General features: G+C 41.5%; 1 protein-coding gene across 4 annotated transcripts in view; it reads left to right on the plus strand.

Annotated features, from left to right (window-relative positions):
• Positions 1 to 548: 548 nt before the first annotated feature.
• LTBP1 (latent transforming growth factor beta binding protein 1) overlaps positions 549 to 20,863 on the plus strand; it is a 193,207-nt gene continuing 172,892 nt past the window's right edge. For all 4 annotated transcript variants that reach the window (XM_065630477.1, XM_065630479.1, XM_065630478.1 and 1 more), the window contains exons 1-3: positions 549 to 1,155; positions 1,861 to 1,931; positions 16,292 to 16,580. In XM_065630477.1, coding sequence (XP_065486549.1) covers positions 707 to 1,155; positions 1,861 to 1,931; positions 16,292 to 16,580 — 809 coding nt within the window. In that variant the 5' untranslated portion in view covers positions 549 to 706. The remainder of the gene's footprint in view (positions 1,156 to 1,860; positions 1,932 to 16,291; positions 16,581 to 20,863) is intronic.

Here is a 20,863-nt window from a genome sequence, read left to right on the forward strand (position 1 = left end):
TGTCTGTGCCACAGGCAGAGGGCACGTTAGCGCCCGTAAGGTAAAATACCTGTTTTTGGGACTCGCTTGGCGGCGCAGGCTCTGGCGCAGGCTCCGGCCGGCCCGCTCGGAGCCGGGACCCCGCGGCCGCCCCTCTCCCCGTCCCCACGCGTGTCACCTGGCCCCGGGAGCGCCGCCTGACGTCACGGCGGCCCCAGATTGGCTGCGCGAGGCCGGCACCGGGGCACGGGCACCCCCCCCCTCACGCACACACTCGCGGAGAAACTCTTAAAAAAGAGAGTGGGGTGTTCTTTCAGCCCGGGCTGGCTTAAGGGCCGTTTGCTACGCAGGCCCGCAGACCCTCGGCAGCTCCGGCAACCGAAACATCTGCTCTGCATTGCGACCACCCCCCTCCAGCAAACACCCTTCCCCTGAGCTGCTCCTCCTCCCTTCCCGCTCCGGCTCGGCTCGCACCCGCCGCTTCCTTTCTTCCAGCGATGTTTTCCTGCTCTACGGGGCGACGTGTTTGCTGAACTTTTCTAACAGTTTGCGGAGCGGGTGGGGGGAACCTGAGGCTTTTTTCCTCTCCCCTCCCCGGGAGCAGGAAGGGGGGTAGGCGAGCGGAGGAAGGACCCGCACTGCACGCACACACATCCTTTGGAGGAGAGGCAACCCTTGCACCGGGGCTCCGCAAAGCTCGCCGGCTGCAGGGGCTCCCGCTGTGGAGATGGCTCGGATCAGATGGGGCTTCTTCCTTCTCACTGCCTGTGCACTTTTGTCACCAGCGCTCGCTGCCTCCGAGAAGGGCAGGCTGAGGAGGATCACGTACGTCCTGCAGCCCGGCCGAGCGGGCTCCTCCGGCAGCCGGCACCAGCGCCCGACCCTCCTCGCGGGGGAGCAGCAGCAGCAGCGCACGTTTAACGTACAGCTGAACACGCGCTACAGCGGCGGCGGCACCCTGGAGCGGACCCGGCGGATGAGCAAGCCGGGCGCCGCCGGCGTGCAGCTCCGCTTGGGCCCCGCCGGGCAGGTCCACCCCAACTCCGCCGCTCACGCCGCCTCCTTCGCCAAGCCGGCCCGCTTCGGCCCGCGGCCCAAGCCGCCGCCGGCCCCTCACGGCAACAGCAGCGCCGGCCTGCCCCTCCGCCAGAAGCACCAGCTGCCGCCGCTGCCGGGGTAAGGTGCCATCCCGCCAGCCGTGCTCCGCACGTCCCCCGCCCCGCAGCACGGCTGAGGTGACGGTGGTGCTGCGCGCCCGCCTGCAGCCTCCCTCCCGATCGAGCACCTTCGTCGCGGCTGTTGTCGCCTCCCCTCGGGGACAAGGGTAGGAGCAGGGAGCCAGGGAAACCCGCGCCGGGCTCCTGGGAGGCACCGCGGCGTTACCTGCCCGCCGCCGGTGCCCGGCTGGCTGCAAACCGCGCTTCGCTTTGCCGCCTCCCCGCGGCACCCGAGGCCGGACGCGGGGCCAGCTCCCCCCGCCACCCGGCAGCCCGCGGCGGGTCCCGCGTCTGGGCTGAGGCGTCGAGTGCGCGAGGAGCCCCGCAGCCGCCCCCCTCTCGGGGCTGGGGCGGGGGGGGCGGCCCTGCCAGGGGCGAGCTGCGGCCCCCGCCTTTCTGGTGTGTGCGCCTGAGTGCAGTGCTCGGGGCGCCCGTCCGTCCCCGGCCCTCTGCGTGAGGCGCCAGCCCGCCTTCCCAGCCACAGCCGGTGCCGGGCGAGGAGTTTCCTCAAGCGTTCTTCGAGAGGTTTAATTCTTCCCGCCTTTTCTCTCGCCGGCCCAGCGCCCGCCCCGCGGCCCGGCTGGGGTTGGGGAGCGGGGCCGGCCGCTGCCGCGGAGCCGTTGGCGCCCCGCCGGACCCTCACCCCTCTCTTGTGTTCCCACAGGGTCAATGTGTGCGGGGGGCAGTGCTGCCACGGCTGGAGCAAGGCCACGGGCTCCCAGAGGTGCATAAAACGTGAGTAGCCGTGTGGGTCCCGGGAGGCTGCGGGTTGCCACTGTGGTCGGTAGTGGGGGGACCTGTGGGCACCGCAGTGGCATCTGGTGAGGTGGCGGGTGCCGACATTGGCAGTGAGCAGAAAGAGGTGCCGTCTGAGCTACAGATCCCACCTGCACCGCACTGGCATGGTTAACCAGCACACTGGCTCAAGCCCTTCTCCCCTGGCATCGTGGTGCATGGCAGTTGTTAACGTTTCACTTTTCATCCTTAAATCCCTCCTTGCTAACCTTCAGCTTTGCTAAATGATGAACAGTGGGTGCCTTCTATGTTTATTCTCAGCACAGATAGTGGCATTTTTGGAGAGGACTTTGCAGAGGTTATTTTTTGTGGAGAAAAACGCCATGCATTAATGCTTGAGTGTTAGCAGTTTTTTGAATGAGGGGCTTAATAGGGTAAAGAACCTGCTGGAGGAGCACAAGTGAGGGTCAAGGAATTGCCAGGTACCCACACTGTCCTTTCACCAGCAGCCTGTGTGAATGATCCTATGCTTAGGGCATGGAGTCTTTGAAGCATCAAACATGGCAAAATGAGTGGGCTTTGAAAAGTTCCTGTAGACAGATGTACTTTTACTGGGATACCTAGAAACATATCTGCATGAGGTGATACTGATCAGGTCAGTACTATTATACACAGGTTGTCCTTTCTAATATGAAAGAGTAAGAATTTCTGCTAGTTAGGCAGGGTTCAGGATGACTGCAAGTGGCTAAACTGGAGTGATGTTACCATGAGGTCATGGAAGACTAGAAGGACATACCTCTTCAGGAAACTCCTTTAGGTATCAGTGAGATGGGGCAGATACTGAAACATCGCTTTAGTTCAGCAGGACAGACTTCTGTCCCTGAGAGAGTTGGAGTAAACCATGCCTTCAAGATGCAAAGTTTGCTTGGGGATTTTTATAGTGGCTTTTGTCTCTGTGTAGGATTTTTCACAATAAGGAGCAATCCCATTTGTAATCCTCAGTAAGGTCAAGTACCTTTGACCTGCGTGGAGCTGTTGCTAAGAAGCAAAGACCTTATTACAGTAGGGTGTTTAAGACAAAACTTCACAATTCCCCTGATCAACTTAGACATGCGTTTAAGATAGTCTTCTAAATTAACATTTTCAGCTTAAAACACATGCTGCTGTGTTAGGTTGGTGTCCTTTTTTTTTTTTTTTTTTTGCTTAACACACATTACAGTTATTTTCTTCAGCTTACACTGGTATTTTGAGGCTAATTGCAGACCTTAATAAACATGTACGTTAGCTGAAAGAGTAATCAAAATGAAAGAAACTCTTAATAATTTCAGGAGATTAAGTAAAAACCAGTTTTTTCAACTGCAATACTATTGTCAACTAATTTTATTTTCACTGTTTTGAACAAAACCCAAACAATTTTACTTTTTGTGGATCTGTCTTCTCATAACTTTTCCTTCCGGACAACTTCATCCTTTAAAATTTTTGTTTATAAATAGTTTTCTTTGCTTTCTGTCCTATAAGTTTTGTCATTTTTACATTCTCCCATTATCATTCCACCATTCTATCTTTTTTGTCTTCTCTTTTTTAATTCCTTTGTATTTTTAGAGTCTTCAATAGGGACTAAGTCAGGCGGTTAGATTTTTATGGGATAGCTGTCTAGAATTTCATTAAAATCTATTAATTACTTGGTTCATTCATATAGATATTGGAGGAATAGAAGAACAGGGAAATAGTTAAAAGAAAGGTGGGGGAGATTTTTCTCTTTGACCTTTCTTTCTCAATTTTCTGTCTCTGATATTGGGCTCTCCTTTGCATTAAATATTTTTGCTGCCTGTTCTGATGCTACTCTGATACCTCCCACCAGTGGTATAATACACATGGCTTGGATCTTCTCAGTTTTACCCCTCTCTTGGCAAGCCACGGGGAGCACTAAATGTACTGAAGTTCTGTTTTTTAACTTAGGCAAAGCACGAGATAGTATTGACTTGATTTAGCTGTGGAAGATTAGTCTCATAGTCATAAAAGCCAGATATCTCCTTTTCTTGAACCTCCCAATGTTTCTTTCAGAAGAACAGAAACCCTATAACTGAGCAAAAGTTAACCCCTTTTTTTCCTGTAAAAATAAGTGATTTCTAAATTCAGATAGTGGGCTCTTAGTTGTTTTTGAGTGGATTATTGCAGTTGTGAATTAATTGTGTGACAGATGCAGGCACACCTGAGCTGACTTCATGCAGAGTCTGTTTGCATCTGTCAGGGTTTATTAGCTCAGGCTCAGTATCACTTTAATAAGCTATTTGGCCTCTAAGGCCAGTTTATATTCCTTTGCACGGTGAAAAGCCTGAGCTAATGAACCCCAGGCCCAAACTGGCTCTTTCCAGAGCCAACTTCCATTTGTCTACATCGTGCTTCCAGAACCAGAGTGCTGAGAGCCAGCTCTGATCAGTGAGGCATATTAGCTCAGGTGTAATCCCAGGCTGGAACAAGCAGCATGTGTTTCTGCTCTGCTGCACCTGTGTGAGTAAGCCTGCCTGTTGAAGGGAGGAGGTATGGTCTTGAAGTCCAGGCTTTGTTAGTCTTCCCCTCTCTCATGCATGGTGGTGTTTGCTAGCCCTGCTTTCTCATGCATGGGCTATGGCTGTGGCTGCTGTTCCCTTGGGGGACTTCCATCCCAGGCAATCTGGCTGGGAGCAGCAGCAGCTGCATCGCATTTCCCTTGGCAGTAGCAACAGGGGGTATTTGAAATGTTTGTGTGGGTCAGAGGGCAGCATCTGTACAGAGGAGGCAAGTGGGCTTTTCAAGTCCTTTTTCTAAATTTTAGTTTGAAGCTGGACTGCCTGTTGTGTTTACAGTATTCGTGTTCTCTTGGAAGCCTGGCAGTCTGTTCTCAGAAAGTGAGCTTTTGTGTTCCTGTTTACTACCTATATGACAATGTCCACTGTATCTTATTTTAGGCATATAGGTTTTCCCCACTCTCTGCCTAATGCTTCAGTTTTACATGGTAAAGTTTTATCTTAAGGACTTTTTTCAAACTTGATGTGACTTTGCTTGTAAGAACTCCACCATTGTAATTAAAAAAATTGAATCATAAAGGTCAGCGTTAAAAGTATTCAGAATTGCTTTACGCTGGGAGAGTAACTTCTGACAATCAAAAGCAACCTTTTTGAAGCATTCAGAACATCTACCTTTGGGTACAGACAAAGGTGGCAAAAATTCAACCACAGCAATAAACACCCTGGAAAGTTATAAGCACGTGAAAGGGTTTATGGCAAATGTTGTCTTCCAGTCATAGTTATCATAGGTTATAATCTGTGTAAGTGCAATAAGAATATACCACCAATGCTGGAGACATGTTTTGTTAGTACTTGTTGCATTACCAGAGCATTATACAAACATTAATTAGTTCTATAACATGGCTGTAAGGCAAGTAAAACCTAGAGTGTGGTTTTTTTTTTTTTTTTGTTATTTATTTCGTTTATGGAAATTGAACTATAGGTTAAATGTGGCCTTGGACAAGTTACAACAACTGATGGGAAGGCCTAAACTGGAAATTAGGAGTTCCTACCTCTCAACTGCATGTTTATCCTATTGAAACCTGTTGTCTCCTACTTTGCTACTTGCTATTAAATTTCTTTTAGTTAATACTGCTTCCTACCTAACATGCTCTTCTGTTTGTTCTGGTTTTGTTTTCTTTTTCTTAATGATTACAAGGAGCTGTTTTTCACTTTGGGAAGTCAAGTAAGAAATTACCTACTCTATCTGATCTGATATTTGGAAAAAAAAAAAAAACCCAAACTTGAAAGAACCACCTTATTGTAATAGTAGACCCCTTCTAAAACGTATAATACTACATTTTGTCTGGAGTGTTAATGTCAGTTATTGGTGAGTGTTCTTAATGTAAACTGTATGGTTTGAAAAACAGCATTGCCTAGAGGAATTCTGACTTTCTCTATCGTAACAATGAGAATTAACTAATGCTGGTGGGAAGGAGAGAGTTGACTGTTAATGGGATACTGAAGCACGAACTCCTTATTGTAGAGGTGTAAGAAAGGCTTATATGGCAGACAGGTAAGGAAGTGGATTTTGCAGGATTGTGATTAGAGTAAATTTCATATAGGGAGAGGAATTACTGTCTGTGTAGACGTAGAATCCACATACACCATCATTATCAATTAAGATGATAAGGATCTTGTGTGTTTGTTGGCTGAAGGTGGTGTATATGTGCATGTATGTATTTGTGCATGTATGTATTCCATGCATGGACATAAGGTGAGGATTTTGAAGTTGGACCTGGACTGGATTCTTTGAATTTGGTCACGAAGTTTTTTTCCTGTCTGTCATGTGCTCGGGTACCTTGGCAAGGTCATCAGAAAATAAGACAGTTTGTTAACTTTTTTTGTATTAGAAGGTTATCTTGCTAATTCTTTTTTCTTTTGAAGACTTCTGACCAAACATTAAATAAATGCTCTATAGATAAGCAAGGCTTAATTTATTTTTCAGAATAAGAAAATATATTTCAGTACAGTCTTGCTGATGCAGGAGACTAGAAAGTTGTGCTAATACTTGCTCAGAGGAAGGGTCCCCTTTGTTCGTCCCCAAATCTGCATGGCCTCTGCTTGTGTATTGCTGTTCGCTTTAAGCAACCTGGTCCCAAAACCTCCAGGGCTATACTTGTCACTATTACTGTGTTAGCATGCTATGGCTTACTCTCTCCTTCAGGACAAGGGCACTTCACAGTGTGACCAGTTGTTCTAGACCCCTAGTTGTCAAAGACCTGGATGGACCATGCTCTAGGTTTCTTCTAGCTTGTGCTATTGAATTTTCTTGGGGAAGGTGAGGGAAAGGTTGCATACTTAGGTCTTGTTCCGATATAGGCTTAGGATCCAGATCTGGAAGCTTGGAAGCACACATGGGTCCCCCAGGTTAGATACAAAAGTCTGTACAACTTAATATTTTAATATGGGTTACTCAGAATCTACTTTTCTGTCTACGGTTCAGCTCCTAGAAATGGTGGCATCCGGGAGAGCTGTACTTCTGATTGTTGGAACTGAGTACTTCAAATGTTTGCTGCTGTGCTTCATAGGGGTTTTCTGGTGATAAATGGTTCCTGAGGCTTGTGTTTAATCAGTTTTGTGGCTTTGAGTTCTACCAAGTTCTGTTTATTTACATTGTGTATACAAAGCCTAACTATAATGTACTCTCTACAAATGTTGTGTCTTCTCATTCTAAGACCATCATCTCAGTAAAAGCAGTATCAATCTCCTTCAAATTATGTCTAAAACAAAATTAAATGTCTCAATTTTAAAGAGACATAACTACTTTGACCTTATGTAACTAACCTATACATTGGTCCTTTTTAAACTATTCTTTGACGTTGTTTTTAAACACTCCAGAATTGAAAAAATTGAAAGCCATTACTTCAATAGCTTGGTTTTGCCTCTGCTGTGCTTGCTACTGTAATATGTAAATAAAACTTCTGGATTTTGTATACAAGGGGTAGATTGGCTTTTGCAGTGGGAAAGCTCTTGTTAGCCCTCAGTGGTAGTTCTATTCTGCTTTAGTTTTTCTTGCTGTCCTTGCAAAGGCGGGAGAATGAGAGGGTCCAGATTTTTGTAGTCTTTGGCTTTTTCTACATTAGCAAGCAGTGTGGACTAACAGGAGAAGATCTATAGACTAAAGCCTTTGGTTTTGATGACCTGAGGCCCATGGTATGCGTGTTTTGGGGCTTAGTGTTTTATTTTGGACTAGGTGTAGTCTGGTCTGGTGGAATGAATGCCAATATGAGGCTGAAATACATTAGGTGCATTCTTGGAGTGTTCATGTCTTGGGTTTAGTGTTTTTCTTATTTATTCTCTGCATCTAAAAGAAATAGAGTACATGTGCCTTAAGATGGCCCCACAACACAAACCAAACCTCAATTAGTGCTATTCATAAGATATGCTTCAAGAGAGAATCCTGAGCTGAGCTAAAGCAGTAATGCAGACTTTGAGCATAGCGTCTGTCTCCTGGCCATTGGTGACAGTCAGCCTCCCTCCTGGCAGAGGAGGCAGCAAGAGCTACGAGAAGACAAGGCACTGTTAGCTGATGTTTGCTGTGCAAACGTGACCATGCCGTGTGCCGTTGCCACATTTTGGTGAGGAAGCTTAAGTTCACAATTAGTATGAGGTGAAACCTATGCAGCCTTTTCTTTGTGAGCCGTTTGGGACTTTACTGGAAACAAGCAAGGTTATAATGATAAATAGTCTCTATTTCATACAAATACTATGTGTGTGTACAGATTTTAAACCAAACAAAAAAAAAGAATCTTAAAAGAAACTTCTCAAGATGTGCTCCTGCACTGAAGCAGTTGATGGATTGATAATGAACTCATTCAGCTCATGGCAGCAGTTAATTATAGCAACAGAAGCAGAACATGTAGTAAAGTTCTGGTAAATCTACAGGGGATAAAAAGCCCCGAATACTACTTATGTTAAGATAGTTTCAGAAGGAACCCAGAAAACTATGGGTTTAAAAAATTTTTTTTCCTTTTCAGATTTGTTGGCTATTTGTTTTCAATGTGTAACTTGGAAGTGGTGCGGAAAGCTGTGTAGGTGCTGTGGGGAGCTGTGGTTCATCTGGCAATTTTGTAGTGTTCTCCTGGTTCTGCACAAGTGCAGGAACAAAATGATGTGTTGACAGTGAAGTGATATTTGATGCTTAAAATATGGGGCTTGCACCTCTCTTCTGTGTGGCCGCTCTTTGTGAGCATGGAGAAGGGCAGAGCTGGAAGTGGGGCGTGCTCCCCTCTTCTTCCCCTCCAGCAAAGTGAGAGAGCAGGACAAAGTGGCTGTGCGTTTGTGATCAGTGAGCCTTCTGGCCTTTGGGAAAGTGGGGCTGTAGTGAGGAGTGGGTTTCTGCACTCTGCAGGGCCTTCAGAAGAAGTTAGGTGCAGCACCTCTAACAGGACCGTTCTTAGCAGCCTCCAACATGAAGGGCTGCTTCTGCTAGCTGATCCTGCCTTAAAGCATGCACGGATTGCCTGGGAGCTACAGGATGAGTGCAAGGTGAATGGAGAGGGGCACACACATCCCCCAAACTGGCTAGTTGTTCAAATGCTGCAGTGCTAGGTGTTAGCAGGTTATGGGTGGTTCAGGTTGTCAAGTGAGTCTGTGTTCTGTAATTAACATGGACTGATACTAGGTTGGGTTTGAGGTTTTTGCTTTAGTTTTTTTTTGTTCTACTGATACTTGACTTACCTAGCCTAATTTATTCCTAGAAAACAGATAATCTCCATTGACTACAGAAAGAAAGAAAGCAAAGCTTCAGCATCTCTCTGCATTCCTGATTGCACACAGAAGGGGAAGAAAGATTTTTTTTTTTTTTTTTTTTAACATGTTAGTAAGGCAAGATGTTCATTTAAATACAGAGCTAAAAATAGTTCTGCTCAGCCATGGTCTTTTTTTGTGAAATGCAGATAGTAATCCCCGCATAAACCTAGAGTTTTGGAGAGCTGCTCCCTGATAAAGGGGGATTGTTTTATGTCCTATGGCAAGATTTGTTTTTTCATAATTCAGATCAGTTTTTTGTATTATCTCTATATGGCAGTTCAGGCCTGGATTTACAGAGAAGCTCAACTGAATGGCGAACTCGTATTGCGAGTTGGTTGGTTTTAGGAAAAATTTTATTGTTCTTAGCTTTTTAATTACTCTATTATGATTAATAGTCTTTTCTCTGGTATTTCTTTTCTGTAACACTTCGGTTGTCTGAATCCTGCATCCAGTTAATTTTTCAATTATCTCTTTACTGAGTTTCTCTTAGTTTATTCAGTTTTCTGCATATTTCTTAGAAAGTCTTTTGTAAGCACTATAATGAGAAAGGTTAAGAGAATTAAAAGGATTGCAGACTGGAGTGTTAACCACTCTAGCCAGCAAGAACAGCGTATAACGTGAATCTGCTGGTTTCCTTTGATTAATCCTTTCTGTAGTGAATGATTTTGAATACTGAAATGATAGATGGATCTATAGCATGTGAAATGTTTGTACTGTTAGAATATGTATAATTATGAGCTCATGTAATTAAATACTTAAAAATCTCTCACAGATTGTACAGTCCAACTTAAGTATTTATACTACATAAACTCCTGTAAACACAACGTGAATGAAAACGCCAAGTATCAAACAGTGTGTTGTATTCTTATGACTGATAAAACAACGTGTCCTTTTGCTGAAGTTATGCTTTTGAAGTATTTGAGTATAGCTGCTATTAAATTCTGGTAATTCTTAGCATTTAGAGATAATACTGTGAAGATACATAGAAAGTAATCTTAATAAAGTACATTATGTTGTCATTAGGAGAGAAACTGATTTTTGTTTGTTTTTAAAAGAGAAATGTATGCCAAAAGAACTGGTTTTTGTTTCCCTCCTTTCTTGGACGTCATGTTTATGTAGCCATCTACCTCAGTGTGGGAATGCATGAGATGTTTTGAAGTGGACCAGTGAAGAACTCCAAGTGTCACATGCTTTTATTTGAAGTATATTTAGGGAAAGATTTCCCTAAGACCATATGATAAAAACAAAGATCCTGTGTAGGAAAACAGACATGGTTCTAATACTTCCCCCATTAGTAGTGTAGACGTCATACAGGTTTCTGCAGTTAATGCCATTTCTTCTGATTATTTACATAATTTCAACTTTTTTTTTATAGAATGGTCTTACAACGTTGGTCACAAGTTCCTCTTTCCCCATCCTCAATGAATGTGTAGAATTGTTAGATGTATTTCTGGTAGAATTCAACTTTTGAAAATTGTTTGGAGAGAGATACTTAGATGGAGAAGTATTAGTAGATCCCTCAGAAAAGCATTAGATCGGGGTGTCAAACTCATTTTCCCTGGGGACTGCTTCAGCCTCGCAGTTGCCTTCAAAAGGCCGAATGTAATTTTAGGACTGTATAAATGTAGGAGTAGTTATATTTATACAGTCCTAAAATTACATTCAGCCTTTCGAAGGAAACCATCAGGCTGATGTGGCCGCTGGGGAAAATTAGTTTGACACCCCTGCCTTAGACGGTGAGCACCAAATGTGCCTTCAGTTAGCTTTTGGGTGTCTGGTCTCCAATGTTGCATCCTCAGTCCTGACAATGACTTAAAAGAGTTAAAATGGTATCCAGAATAAAAGTGTAAAAGTAAGTGGTGAACTGATTGGTAAGGCAATTCAGAGAACAGGGAACTATTATACACTTTGCTCTTCTCCAGGATGTCAGGACCATATTAGGATTTTTCTGAGGGAAACCAGAATATGCCTCTTTCCTTTCAGAACCCACAGCTTGTTGCTCTGCAGAGAAAATGCTTCACTGCTTTTCTTTTGGAACCGGTGGGGGATCATCATTCTGTCTTTCAACAGAGTAGGAGTTAAAGGTGTCTTTGTATCACAACTTTTTGTTTAGGATGAGCACTCAACCAAGAGGAGTTTTGCTTTGGTTTCCTTGTGTGCTTGGGAAATAGAAATCTTGAATTAATGAAATAAGACAGGCAGTATTTGTTATGCCTTTAATGGTATTCCTATGTTGCATGTAAAGGAACTTGAAATTTCTGCTGTAAGTATAGGTGTCACAGTGTGTTTTTTCCTCTTTCTGTAAATTTGATGCATACATAATTTCTCAACCATTTTATGCTGGTAACTGAAACAGACCCACACTTATAATCCTCTTTCCAATTACGATATTTTCCTATTATTTGCCCTCTAGCATGTATTTTGCCTGACAGGATTTATGCACTTGTATGAGAGAAGTTGGTAGATACTGTGCCAGTGTGCAGAGTGATGAAATTTGTTGGAAGTCGGTGCATTCTGCTGAAACTGATGCTTGACTATGTGTAGTTAAGAGGAGGCGAAAAAAAATGTTAAATTAAAAGGAAAAAAATCTGGTGGATGGGCTCAGTAGAAATAACACAACTCACAATGTTTCGTTGTAATGTAATTGTTGAATCAAAGTATTAGAAATTCATGAATTATATTGAAAAATTTTTGTGGACATTTAAGTATAATACTTACCAACAGCGGTTTCTTGATAAAGGAGATGCTTAAAGGTGGACCTGAGTCTAAAAGGTTAGAAACTTGAGTGCAGGAAAATTTGGGGACATTTAAATTTGTTTATTTTGAGTTTCTTGCTGAAAAGTACATTTTTGTGAATTTCAATTCTCCACACTATCTAGAGACACAAGGGAATAAACTTTTGTATGAGATGTTACTGTTTGAAGAAGGTAATTGTAAAGCGTGGTAAAATCAAAGTGATTAGTGTAGGAATTGGATCTTAATGATCTGAATTCAGCAATTATCAGGAATTTAGTATAAAAGTTTTTTTCATGATAAGTGGAATTAGTTGTAGCTGTATTTTTATTCTTTTGAAAGGTTTGAAAAAAATTGTTGTCTAAACTTTTTCAATGTATGATAATTTATACTTACTGATGCAATATAATTATGCTTAATTTAGTATATATTAAAACAGAAATAAATTCTGTATATATAGAATTATATATTTTTTATATATATATATATTATAAACCTTTTCTTTTAGGTCTTGCTCCTGCAAATATTTGTATACCCTTTAAACAAAATAACATGAACATGTGGACTGAGAAGTGCATATGTATAGATCAGTCCCAAAACAACATACAGCTGTGTTGAAAGGGGTTGTTTAAGCCCAATGGTGATGTTATTATTTCATACTTTTCTGGAAGAATGTTGTAAATACACCCATACCAGGCCTGATATGTGTCCCTCTAACCCAGTGTTCTGTCTGCAGTGGTGGCGAGCATTAGCTGATTAGCGAAAGATGCATAAAAAGGATGAACATGTTGGGATACAGCCACAGAAAATGCTTTCAGCTTTTTGTGATGTAGGGACTTCGAAAGCAAATATGGCACTGTGGCTTTACTTTTAGTAGATACAGTATGCATGGTCTTAAAACACAAAAAACTAACCCAAAAGAACCCTGTGTTTCTTCACCACACTTCTGGGAAGTGGGGGGTGTTTGGTTATATTGTCTGTTCCTGGCCTTCCAATGTAGCCAACTTCCTTGGCACAGCAAGTTTTGGATGCTGAACTAACAAGTTCAAAAAGCAGATCAGTGAACTCCTGGCAGAAAAATCTGAGCGTTAGTAAACACAAAACCAGTACTCTTGCTCAGAAAGTTCCTGAGCCTGTGATTCTTCTAAGTACAAACTTTTACTGTTCCTCACCCTGTCCTTACACCTGTCCTTAAGCATCTGCCTTAGTAAAGGAGAGAGGAGACTGGACTAAGTGAATCTTTGTTCTGACTTGCTAAGCCTGGTCTCATTATTCGCATCTTTGCCAAGCTCCATTTTGAATTTTTAGTCTTGACCTCCTTGAAATGAATAGGACCAAGCCTATGGCCTTTAACAGGAGTATATTGGCCTGCTTTTTAGTTTTAAACGTAATACTTCCACACTCTGGTTTTTGGGAGCTTAGCTTTATGGAAAATAATGGTGTTTTCAGTTACGTGTGCCATTATTGTTGTCTTCAAATGAAATAATTAGGTCATACATTTGGCACACTGCAGCTGTTTTGAACGCTTTTAAAACTAAACTGACGTATTGTGTAGACTAAAATGTTAATTTTAATTTTTTCCTAAAAATGTGATCTTTTATCCTATTTTGTGATCTTCTACTATGCGATATTAATGAACTTCAGTCAAATGGCACGTTGCTGTGAAGATCTAATGGATCAATTTTTTTACCGTATTGTCACTGTTCACATGATTTGACACAAACTGGGTCTTTCATAATGTGTTTGCTGGGTCTGCTGATGCCTGTTTTGTTATAAGGCCAACTAGAGTAATGCAGTTTGTCATGCAGAGCTCAGTGTACCTTATGTATATGTAAAGCTGAAAAACTTTCAGCATTTGCGTTGCTGTTAGTGAAGTAAGAATCATCAAGTCTGGGTGAAAAAGATAATTTCAAACCAGATTCTGTTTCCAGCTGCATAGTTTTAAATTCATTGCGATGTTATGTTCACTTTGATAAGTGGGAACTTAAGTTTTCTTAGGCTTCTGAAGTGCAGCTTTGGTTCTTAACTACAGGAAAAAAGAGTTGCAGTTTTCTCAGGATTGTCTTTTGTGCATGTATAAATTGTTATTTCACTTTTGAGAGTTAAGAGGTACGCAATGACCAGTGTCATAGCAGAGTGTTACTTTGTTATATTGACTTTTTTGGGGGGTCTTGTTAGCTTATTTCAGTTTTTGATTTTTGTTTTTTAAATATTTTATTGAAATGCCTGGAGGTTAATATCAATGCATGTTGATAATCTCCAGAAGTATCTGTTAAGAATGAATAGTGTTTTTAATGTTGTAAAAATGGGACTTCTGGATAATGGGGTCTCTGTGGTCTTAGAGTCTCTGCAAAGCCAACAAAACTTGATTAGAATTCCAAAGATATATTTAATTTCAGGCATGCGCATATATGCACATTTTTACTGTTTGTAGCAGAATCTAGATCTTCAAAGCTAGGCACAAAAAAGAGCTGGCTTGTATATTTACAGTATGTGCTTGTTGTAGATCCTTTTTCAAGTTTACTGTGAAAATGATCTTCAGTCTTCCAGCAAAGACAAAATACAGTCTCAAAAATAAACAAATATAAGTAAGCAAATGATTCTTTTTTGTTGCCAGAGAGATGCACAATATACAATTAAGCTAACTCAGCTAAGTAGTATTGAAAAGGAGAAACGTTGCTGAACAACATATGGAAGGGTAAAGTATATGTGAGAAGCCACCCATATAAAGCACAAGTTAAAAGTTTTAGGGCAATTTTGAAGTTGTGTACAAGTGCTATACGTGATTCATCTGTATCAGAGGGTATTATCAGTTGACAAATTAGTCCTCCAAATTAAAACAGTCCCGTCCTAATAAGTTATTTTGTATGTATACTTGTGTGTTTACTTTATATATAAATGCATGTATTAAAACTTGATTGAAGTACCAAGGACTCCAATTTATTTGGATGAAGGCTGTGAACTGACTTAAAAAAAAAATAATTGTGTAACTGCATATAACTGAACATGGTGCAGAATCACATGTTAAGATATGATCTTACCTATTTTAGTAAAACCTGCAGACTTTATGATCTGGCATATCATTTTGTGTATGTTAAAAGATCTTTCAATATTGGTAAGGTATGCTTGGTTTGAAGCAGCAAAGTAGCTCAGCAGTGGCTATTATTGTATACCATCTGTAATGAGACTAATGAAGAAATTATTTTGATAGCTATTTTAATTAGAATTGCATTTTACTGTTAAATTTTATCCTCTGGATAAGAGAATCAATTTGTTTTGCCATTTTGGTGTTATTTTAACACTCTCTAAATATAATAGCTTTGTAAGTTTAAGCATCCAAATGAAATCTTCAAATTAGGCATGCCTTTACAGTGTTATGTATACATACGATCAGCAACCACTTTTGTGCCTTTTTATTTTTTTGGTGGCATTTGAATCTTCTCCAAGTTTCTTGCTCATTCAGAATTGACTTGGTCCTGTGTTAACTAGGTCTACGAGCTGGGTGTTGAGTGTAGACTCCCTCTGTAGTCAGTGGATAGAGCAACAGTGTTATTAATCCTGTCCGAAGGCAGGTATCTGAAGGTGAATTGCCTTTTGAATAATCTGATTGCTTTTCACTGATGGTAAAAAGAACGTGTAGAAGCTAGTTTAGGAAAATCACAAGCACCTATTTCCTCAATGAATGCAACCCCTAGGTGTAGCTGTGTCTTTGTGGCAGCTGTTTATGAATCTCTTGTTTTATGTTACTATGGTGGTGATATTGGAGGAATTGCATTTGGGCTTTATGGGGGAAGGGTTGAATCACTTCATGCTTTTCTGCATCATTTTGGTCATCTATAATGTGACTGTAAGGATTCCTTCCAGGTACCTATGGAGGATCTGTGATTTTTGAATAGTAAGAGAATGAATCCAAGCCTGGATCAGTAGTAAAGTTCTATAATCTGCATAATATTGTTTCATCAGATGCAGTTTGGTTGTTAAAATATAGAGAGGGAGGGTGCAGGGAAAGGAAAGTATAAAAGGCCATAAACAGGAAGATTTGAAATAATGCTGTATTTCTTGACTTGTGCATTTCCTATTTTTTTTTTTTTTTTTTTAGCTCACCAGCGTTTTACTTTTTGAAGTTGTTCAAACATTGTGCATGTCTTATGTAGGAAAGCAGTAAAAACGATACCAACTTGTATACTGCCTTTTCTGGAGCTTAGCAATGTTGCGCTCTCCTACTCCAATTAACGTTAGCAATTAACGCCTTTTTTATTGTGGGGAGGGTTTGCATTTTGCTTTGTGCTTTGTTTCACAGGTACTTTTTAAAATGTCTTTTCTTAGCTAACTGTGCACCACCATGCCAAAATGGAGGGATGTGCCTGCGACCTCAGCTTTGTGTGTGTAAACCAGGAACAAAAGGTAATTCGTGTGAGGATACAGTCGTGCAAGACACATCTTCCAGTGGAGGCCGGAGCCCTGTTGTTCCGCCGTGGCCCATCCCCCAGCAGGCTGCCCAGCAGACCTTCTCTCAGAAGGTGCAAGTCCCACCAAAGGTTGGCCCTATGACTCAGATGGCATTCACCATCAAGCAGAAGCCTCCTGTTGGGTTACCTCAGCAAATGCAACCACAGTAAGTGTTTTCTTCGCTTTAAAAGAAGTCCGCTATGTTAGATTTATAAAACATTGTTCCTTGCAAGTGTTTTCAAATGATCATACTTGGAAACTTTCAGAGATTTTTTTTTTTTTTTAAAGATCATTTTAACTGTCAAACTTCAGTGGATTTTTAAACTTCTATTACTTATGAGCCAGATCTCCTCACCTGAACAGAATATCCCTTAATATCAATCAACTTTATTTTCCTTAGAATGGCAATGCTGTACTAATTTCAGAGGAGTTACTCTTTATTTACACTAGTGACTTTTTGAGTTTAGCCTAGAAGAGAGTCTGGCATGGAATTTCAACACCTTGCATAACCGAGGAGAGTAAGATTTGGTGCTTGTGTTATGATTTCTTTCTTCCATTTGCATTATACTTTTTTAAAATAAGTGTGTATGGCTCTACTAAAATGGATACTCTGCTTGCCTGCGTTTGAGGTTCAGGATTGTATCTGCCTGTCATAGGTTGCAAGGAAACACTCCTCTCCTTGGAGAATTTTTTCCTCTGTCTCTGCAGTAGCTGGTGACTTGGACTTTGATATTATTTTCATTAGTTTAAATACTTCAAGTGAGTCTGAAATTTCTCTAACTAAAATGTTATTATTAATGAGTCTGACCTTACCTTGTTTCAGGGCTGCATTTGATATGGGGGGAAGGAGGTGCATAGGAGGGTGGCGATCAAGTTGAATGTGGACAGTTTTAGATGTCTGCAGCAAGTACTGTCCTTCCAATTTCAGGTGAAGTCAGTGACAAAAGGTGATTCTGTCTTGTAACAGATGTTGCTTTTGGATAGCTGTAAGCAGAGTGCCATCTATCTCACTTCTAGCCTCCAGAGCAAGATAATCAGGACTGGGAAATAAGCTGTATTTTCCTGTGCCCAGAACTAGGAGAATGAACCCTGAATGGTGGTGTGTGATTATAGAAAGTCTGCACCTGAGTAGTTTTATGTTCCTGACAACAAAGTATATCCTGCCACCCTTCTCTAAAGCTGCGTCTGAGAACAGAGATCAATGGGCACTGCCAGTGATGTTGTCTTGTAACCTCTTTACCAGGTTCTTTCCTTCTAAACCTTTCCATTTTATTTACTGCTGTCCTAGTTCATCCGACTGTGGAGCCACAAGCAAAACTGGATTTATATGTGTCTTGTGTAATAGGAAGAGGACCTGAGTTCCCTCAGAGTTCTAAACCCTAAGCCAGTAAGTTCTTTGAGAAAGTCAGAAGGTGAGGTAGGGTGGGATTTAGGAACAAATACATCCGTGGTCTTCAGGACAGAGAAATTGCTACCCAATCTTAATATTTCATAGTACTCTGAGCCCAGTTTCATCCCTATCAGTGAAGCAATGGTTATCGAAGTGACTAAAATGTAGGGAAAATTACCAGTAAAATCAACAGGCTTTTTTTCTTCTCCTTCCCATCCAGACCAGCAGGACTGCTAATCCTCAGCACCTGACTTCTCTGCTTAGCCCCACAAAATGCAGTACAGCAAATCAGTACAAATAGGCCAGACAATTCCTGTCTTATCAGGATTGATTCCTACAGAGTGTACTCTTTTTCTTTCTCCCTCCACGCACAAGCATTCTCAAGAAATTCTTATTCCTGTTGTGATAAAGGCCAAATTGAGTAGGAAATTGTACTTTAAAAAAAGAAAAATAATGTAGTTTGTTCTTGCCTGAAAAAAAAAAATCTGTTGTCTTCCAAGCACTCTGAAACAGTGTTTAGTACAAGGCTTGTGGCTGCATCTAGAGAAGACTTATTTTCCATTGTTCCTGGAAGAGCAGAGTCCAGGGATATAAAGGGTTCCTCTTGCATGGAAGAGAAGATGATAAACTGATATTCTTCTGTGCTACTGTGATAGTTGCCAGGCTGTGATTCTCAAAGCATTTCTAGAGGGTACCTACAGCATGTGATGCTTCAGCAAAATCTCTGTTCTGCTTGACTGAGACAGCATCCCAGATGTAGAGGAAGCAACTTTGGACTAATAAAAACCATGATCTGTTAACTGCTCTCCAAAGTGCCTCTGCATGCTTCCATAAGCAGTGTTAACCCAGGTAGGCTTTGTTGTTCATGTGACCTTTCTCAACCTCAGGATTTTGTCCTATATATAAAGAAATCTTTTCAGGTAGATAGGACTGCTAGTCTTCGACATCACATGAGGATGAATCTGTTTCAGCCAGCTTAATAATAGAGTGGGAAGATGGAAAAGTGAGTCTTTGGAGTCATGAGAAAGCCAGCGTTGGCAGGAGCCAGACATACAAGCGGGAGATAGAGAGCAAATGGGCCATTTCACAAACCAAAGCAGCCTATATATATAAAGTACAGCAGAAGAAGGTGGATGTTTAGATGCAGCTGTTGAAAGGAGTGCCAGCAGTACTACTTATGTAGACTATTAGGACAATTCACAGGGTCAGGTCCTACCATTGGTGCAGAGCAAATGGGCTGGTTCCTGCTTCAGTTCCTCTTTGAATGTTCTGTGATCTGGTATATTGTGTGAAGCTGCCTGGATATTTTTTGAATGGCATTTTTCTGGTCTCACTCCTAGAAACATAGGGAAGGCTATGGCAAGAGTGGAATCACCCGCAGTCAGTGCAGTTGATACGCTGATCTAGACACTGCTGCTATGCAGAGCTGTCAAGTACTGGTGAGAGTTAGGGCAGAACCTAACCTGGAACAGCAACATAAGCTCCTAGAGGAGGCTTGTCTCTATAGCACTTCTGTTTTGTTATCATCTGTCAATTTTTTTCTGTTTTGTGTATGAAAGCAACTTTTCCAATTTCAGTTATTGAGGTGTGTTTTTACATGTTTTTCTGGGATCATGGTGGTCAATGATACTTATATATTCCAGAGATGATTTTTTTTTTTAAGAATATGGTGCTGACCAGAAGGAAAACTGGAGGGAGATTAATTTGCTGGAATATCTTTGATTTAGAACACAGGCACTTAGCACTAGCAAAGTCTGTCATAGCCCTGGGCTGAAGATTGATACTATCAGATACAAGGTTGTCTCAGTAGATTGCTAGCAGAAGATGTAGATATCTGTGGCTGAAAACAAGTGGTGTCTCAGAAACAAAAATTTGCTTCTTATTGGAACCTGTTGTGAATTCTGATCTCAGTAACATGTGCTTTGTGGTCCTGGATTCCTGTGAAAGCTCTCCAGTAACTTCTGGTATCCCTTTCACATCTCATTCTCTCATGTACTGGCAACAGCATAGCTCCAACAGCTTGACTTTCTGTATTTACCAGCTGTAGAAGCAGTTTTTTTTTCTTAAAGGGCACTTTCTAGTACAGTCATGAGAAGGAGTACAGCATCAACCAGCTGGAGTTCAACAATACACTGTTTTGATGTCACAGCATTGCTCCTTCAGCCTTTTTTGGAGGCAGGTGTTGATGAAATTTCAAAGTTTGCTTTTGCAAAGCCAAGCTCATTAAAGGAGAGATGGGTGCACAGACTTTAGGTGACAGATTTAGAGAAATGTCTCCTGAGAGGTCCCCTCCAAACCTATACTGCTGGATCACTGGGTCTAGTTTCATGCTATTACAGGCAGGTGTATCACCTGCTAATTTTATTGAACCTATCAAGCTGTGTCTTAAAACTATTTTTTCCTTCTGCTCAAGGATGTAGTATTTTTTTTCAGTATTTCCCTAACTTTTGCTAATTGATGTGAGATTAGTGTGAATTTAGATTGGAGAAAAAAAATGTCTGAGAGAAGAACTGGGCATGGCGTTGTGACCTTACTGAAATCAGCAATGTAGGACAGTTGTAATTGAAAATGGAATATATTCTTTATATAATCTGTAATTGTAAACTATCCGTTTACATATGTATGTAAAGCAATCTGTAAAGATTGACTTTGTACAACCTCTTGGCTAAGATTCACTGCAAAATATAAGACTGCTCTTTTAGCTATTTCCTGTCTTGCGTACTAGGGGTTTTTGTATCTTAGACTGCATGTAATTTATTTTCTAGACCATGATGTTCTAAGATTGGTTCATGTGATGACTGATCAGGTGATGGTCTTAAAAAAATAAGATAAATATTTCTTGAAGGTTAATAGCTGGTGTGAGAATAAATATTTCTGGAGGACATCCATTTTCATCACAATTATGACAGTTCTTTTGTAGTTAAGGTGTACAGAAATGCGAAACTTCACTGCTTTTTAGTTAGAAGAGCCTTGCACTTGGACTTAACTGTGATGTCTGTTTAAAAATACTTCATGGAAGCTCTTGACAGAATATTGGACTTCTGTCCAAGAAGACTTAA

The sequence above is a fragment of the Caloenas nicobarica genome, chromosome 3, assembly GCF_036013445.1.
Source record: "Caloenas nicobarica isolate bCalNic1 chromosome 3, bCalNic1.hap1, whole genome shotgun sequence".
NCBI classification, from domain to species: Eukaryota; Metazoa; Chordata; class Aves; order Columbiformes; family Columbidae; genus Caloenas; species Caloenas nicobarica.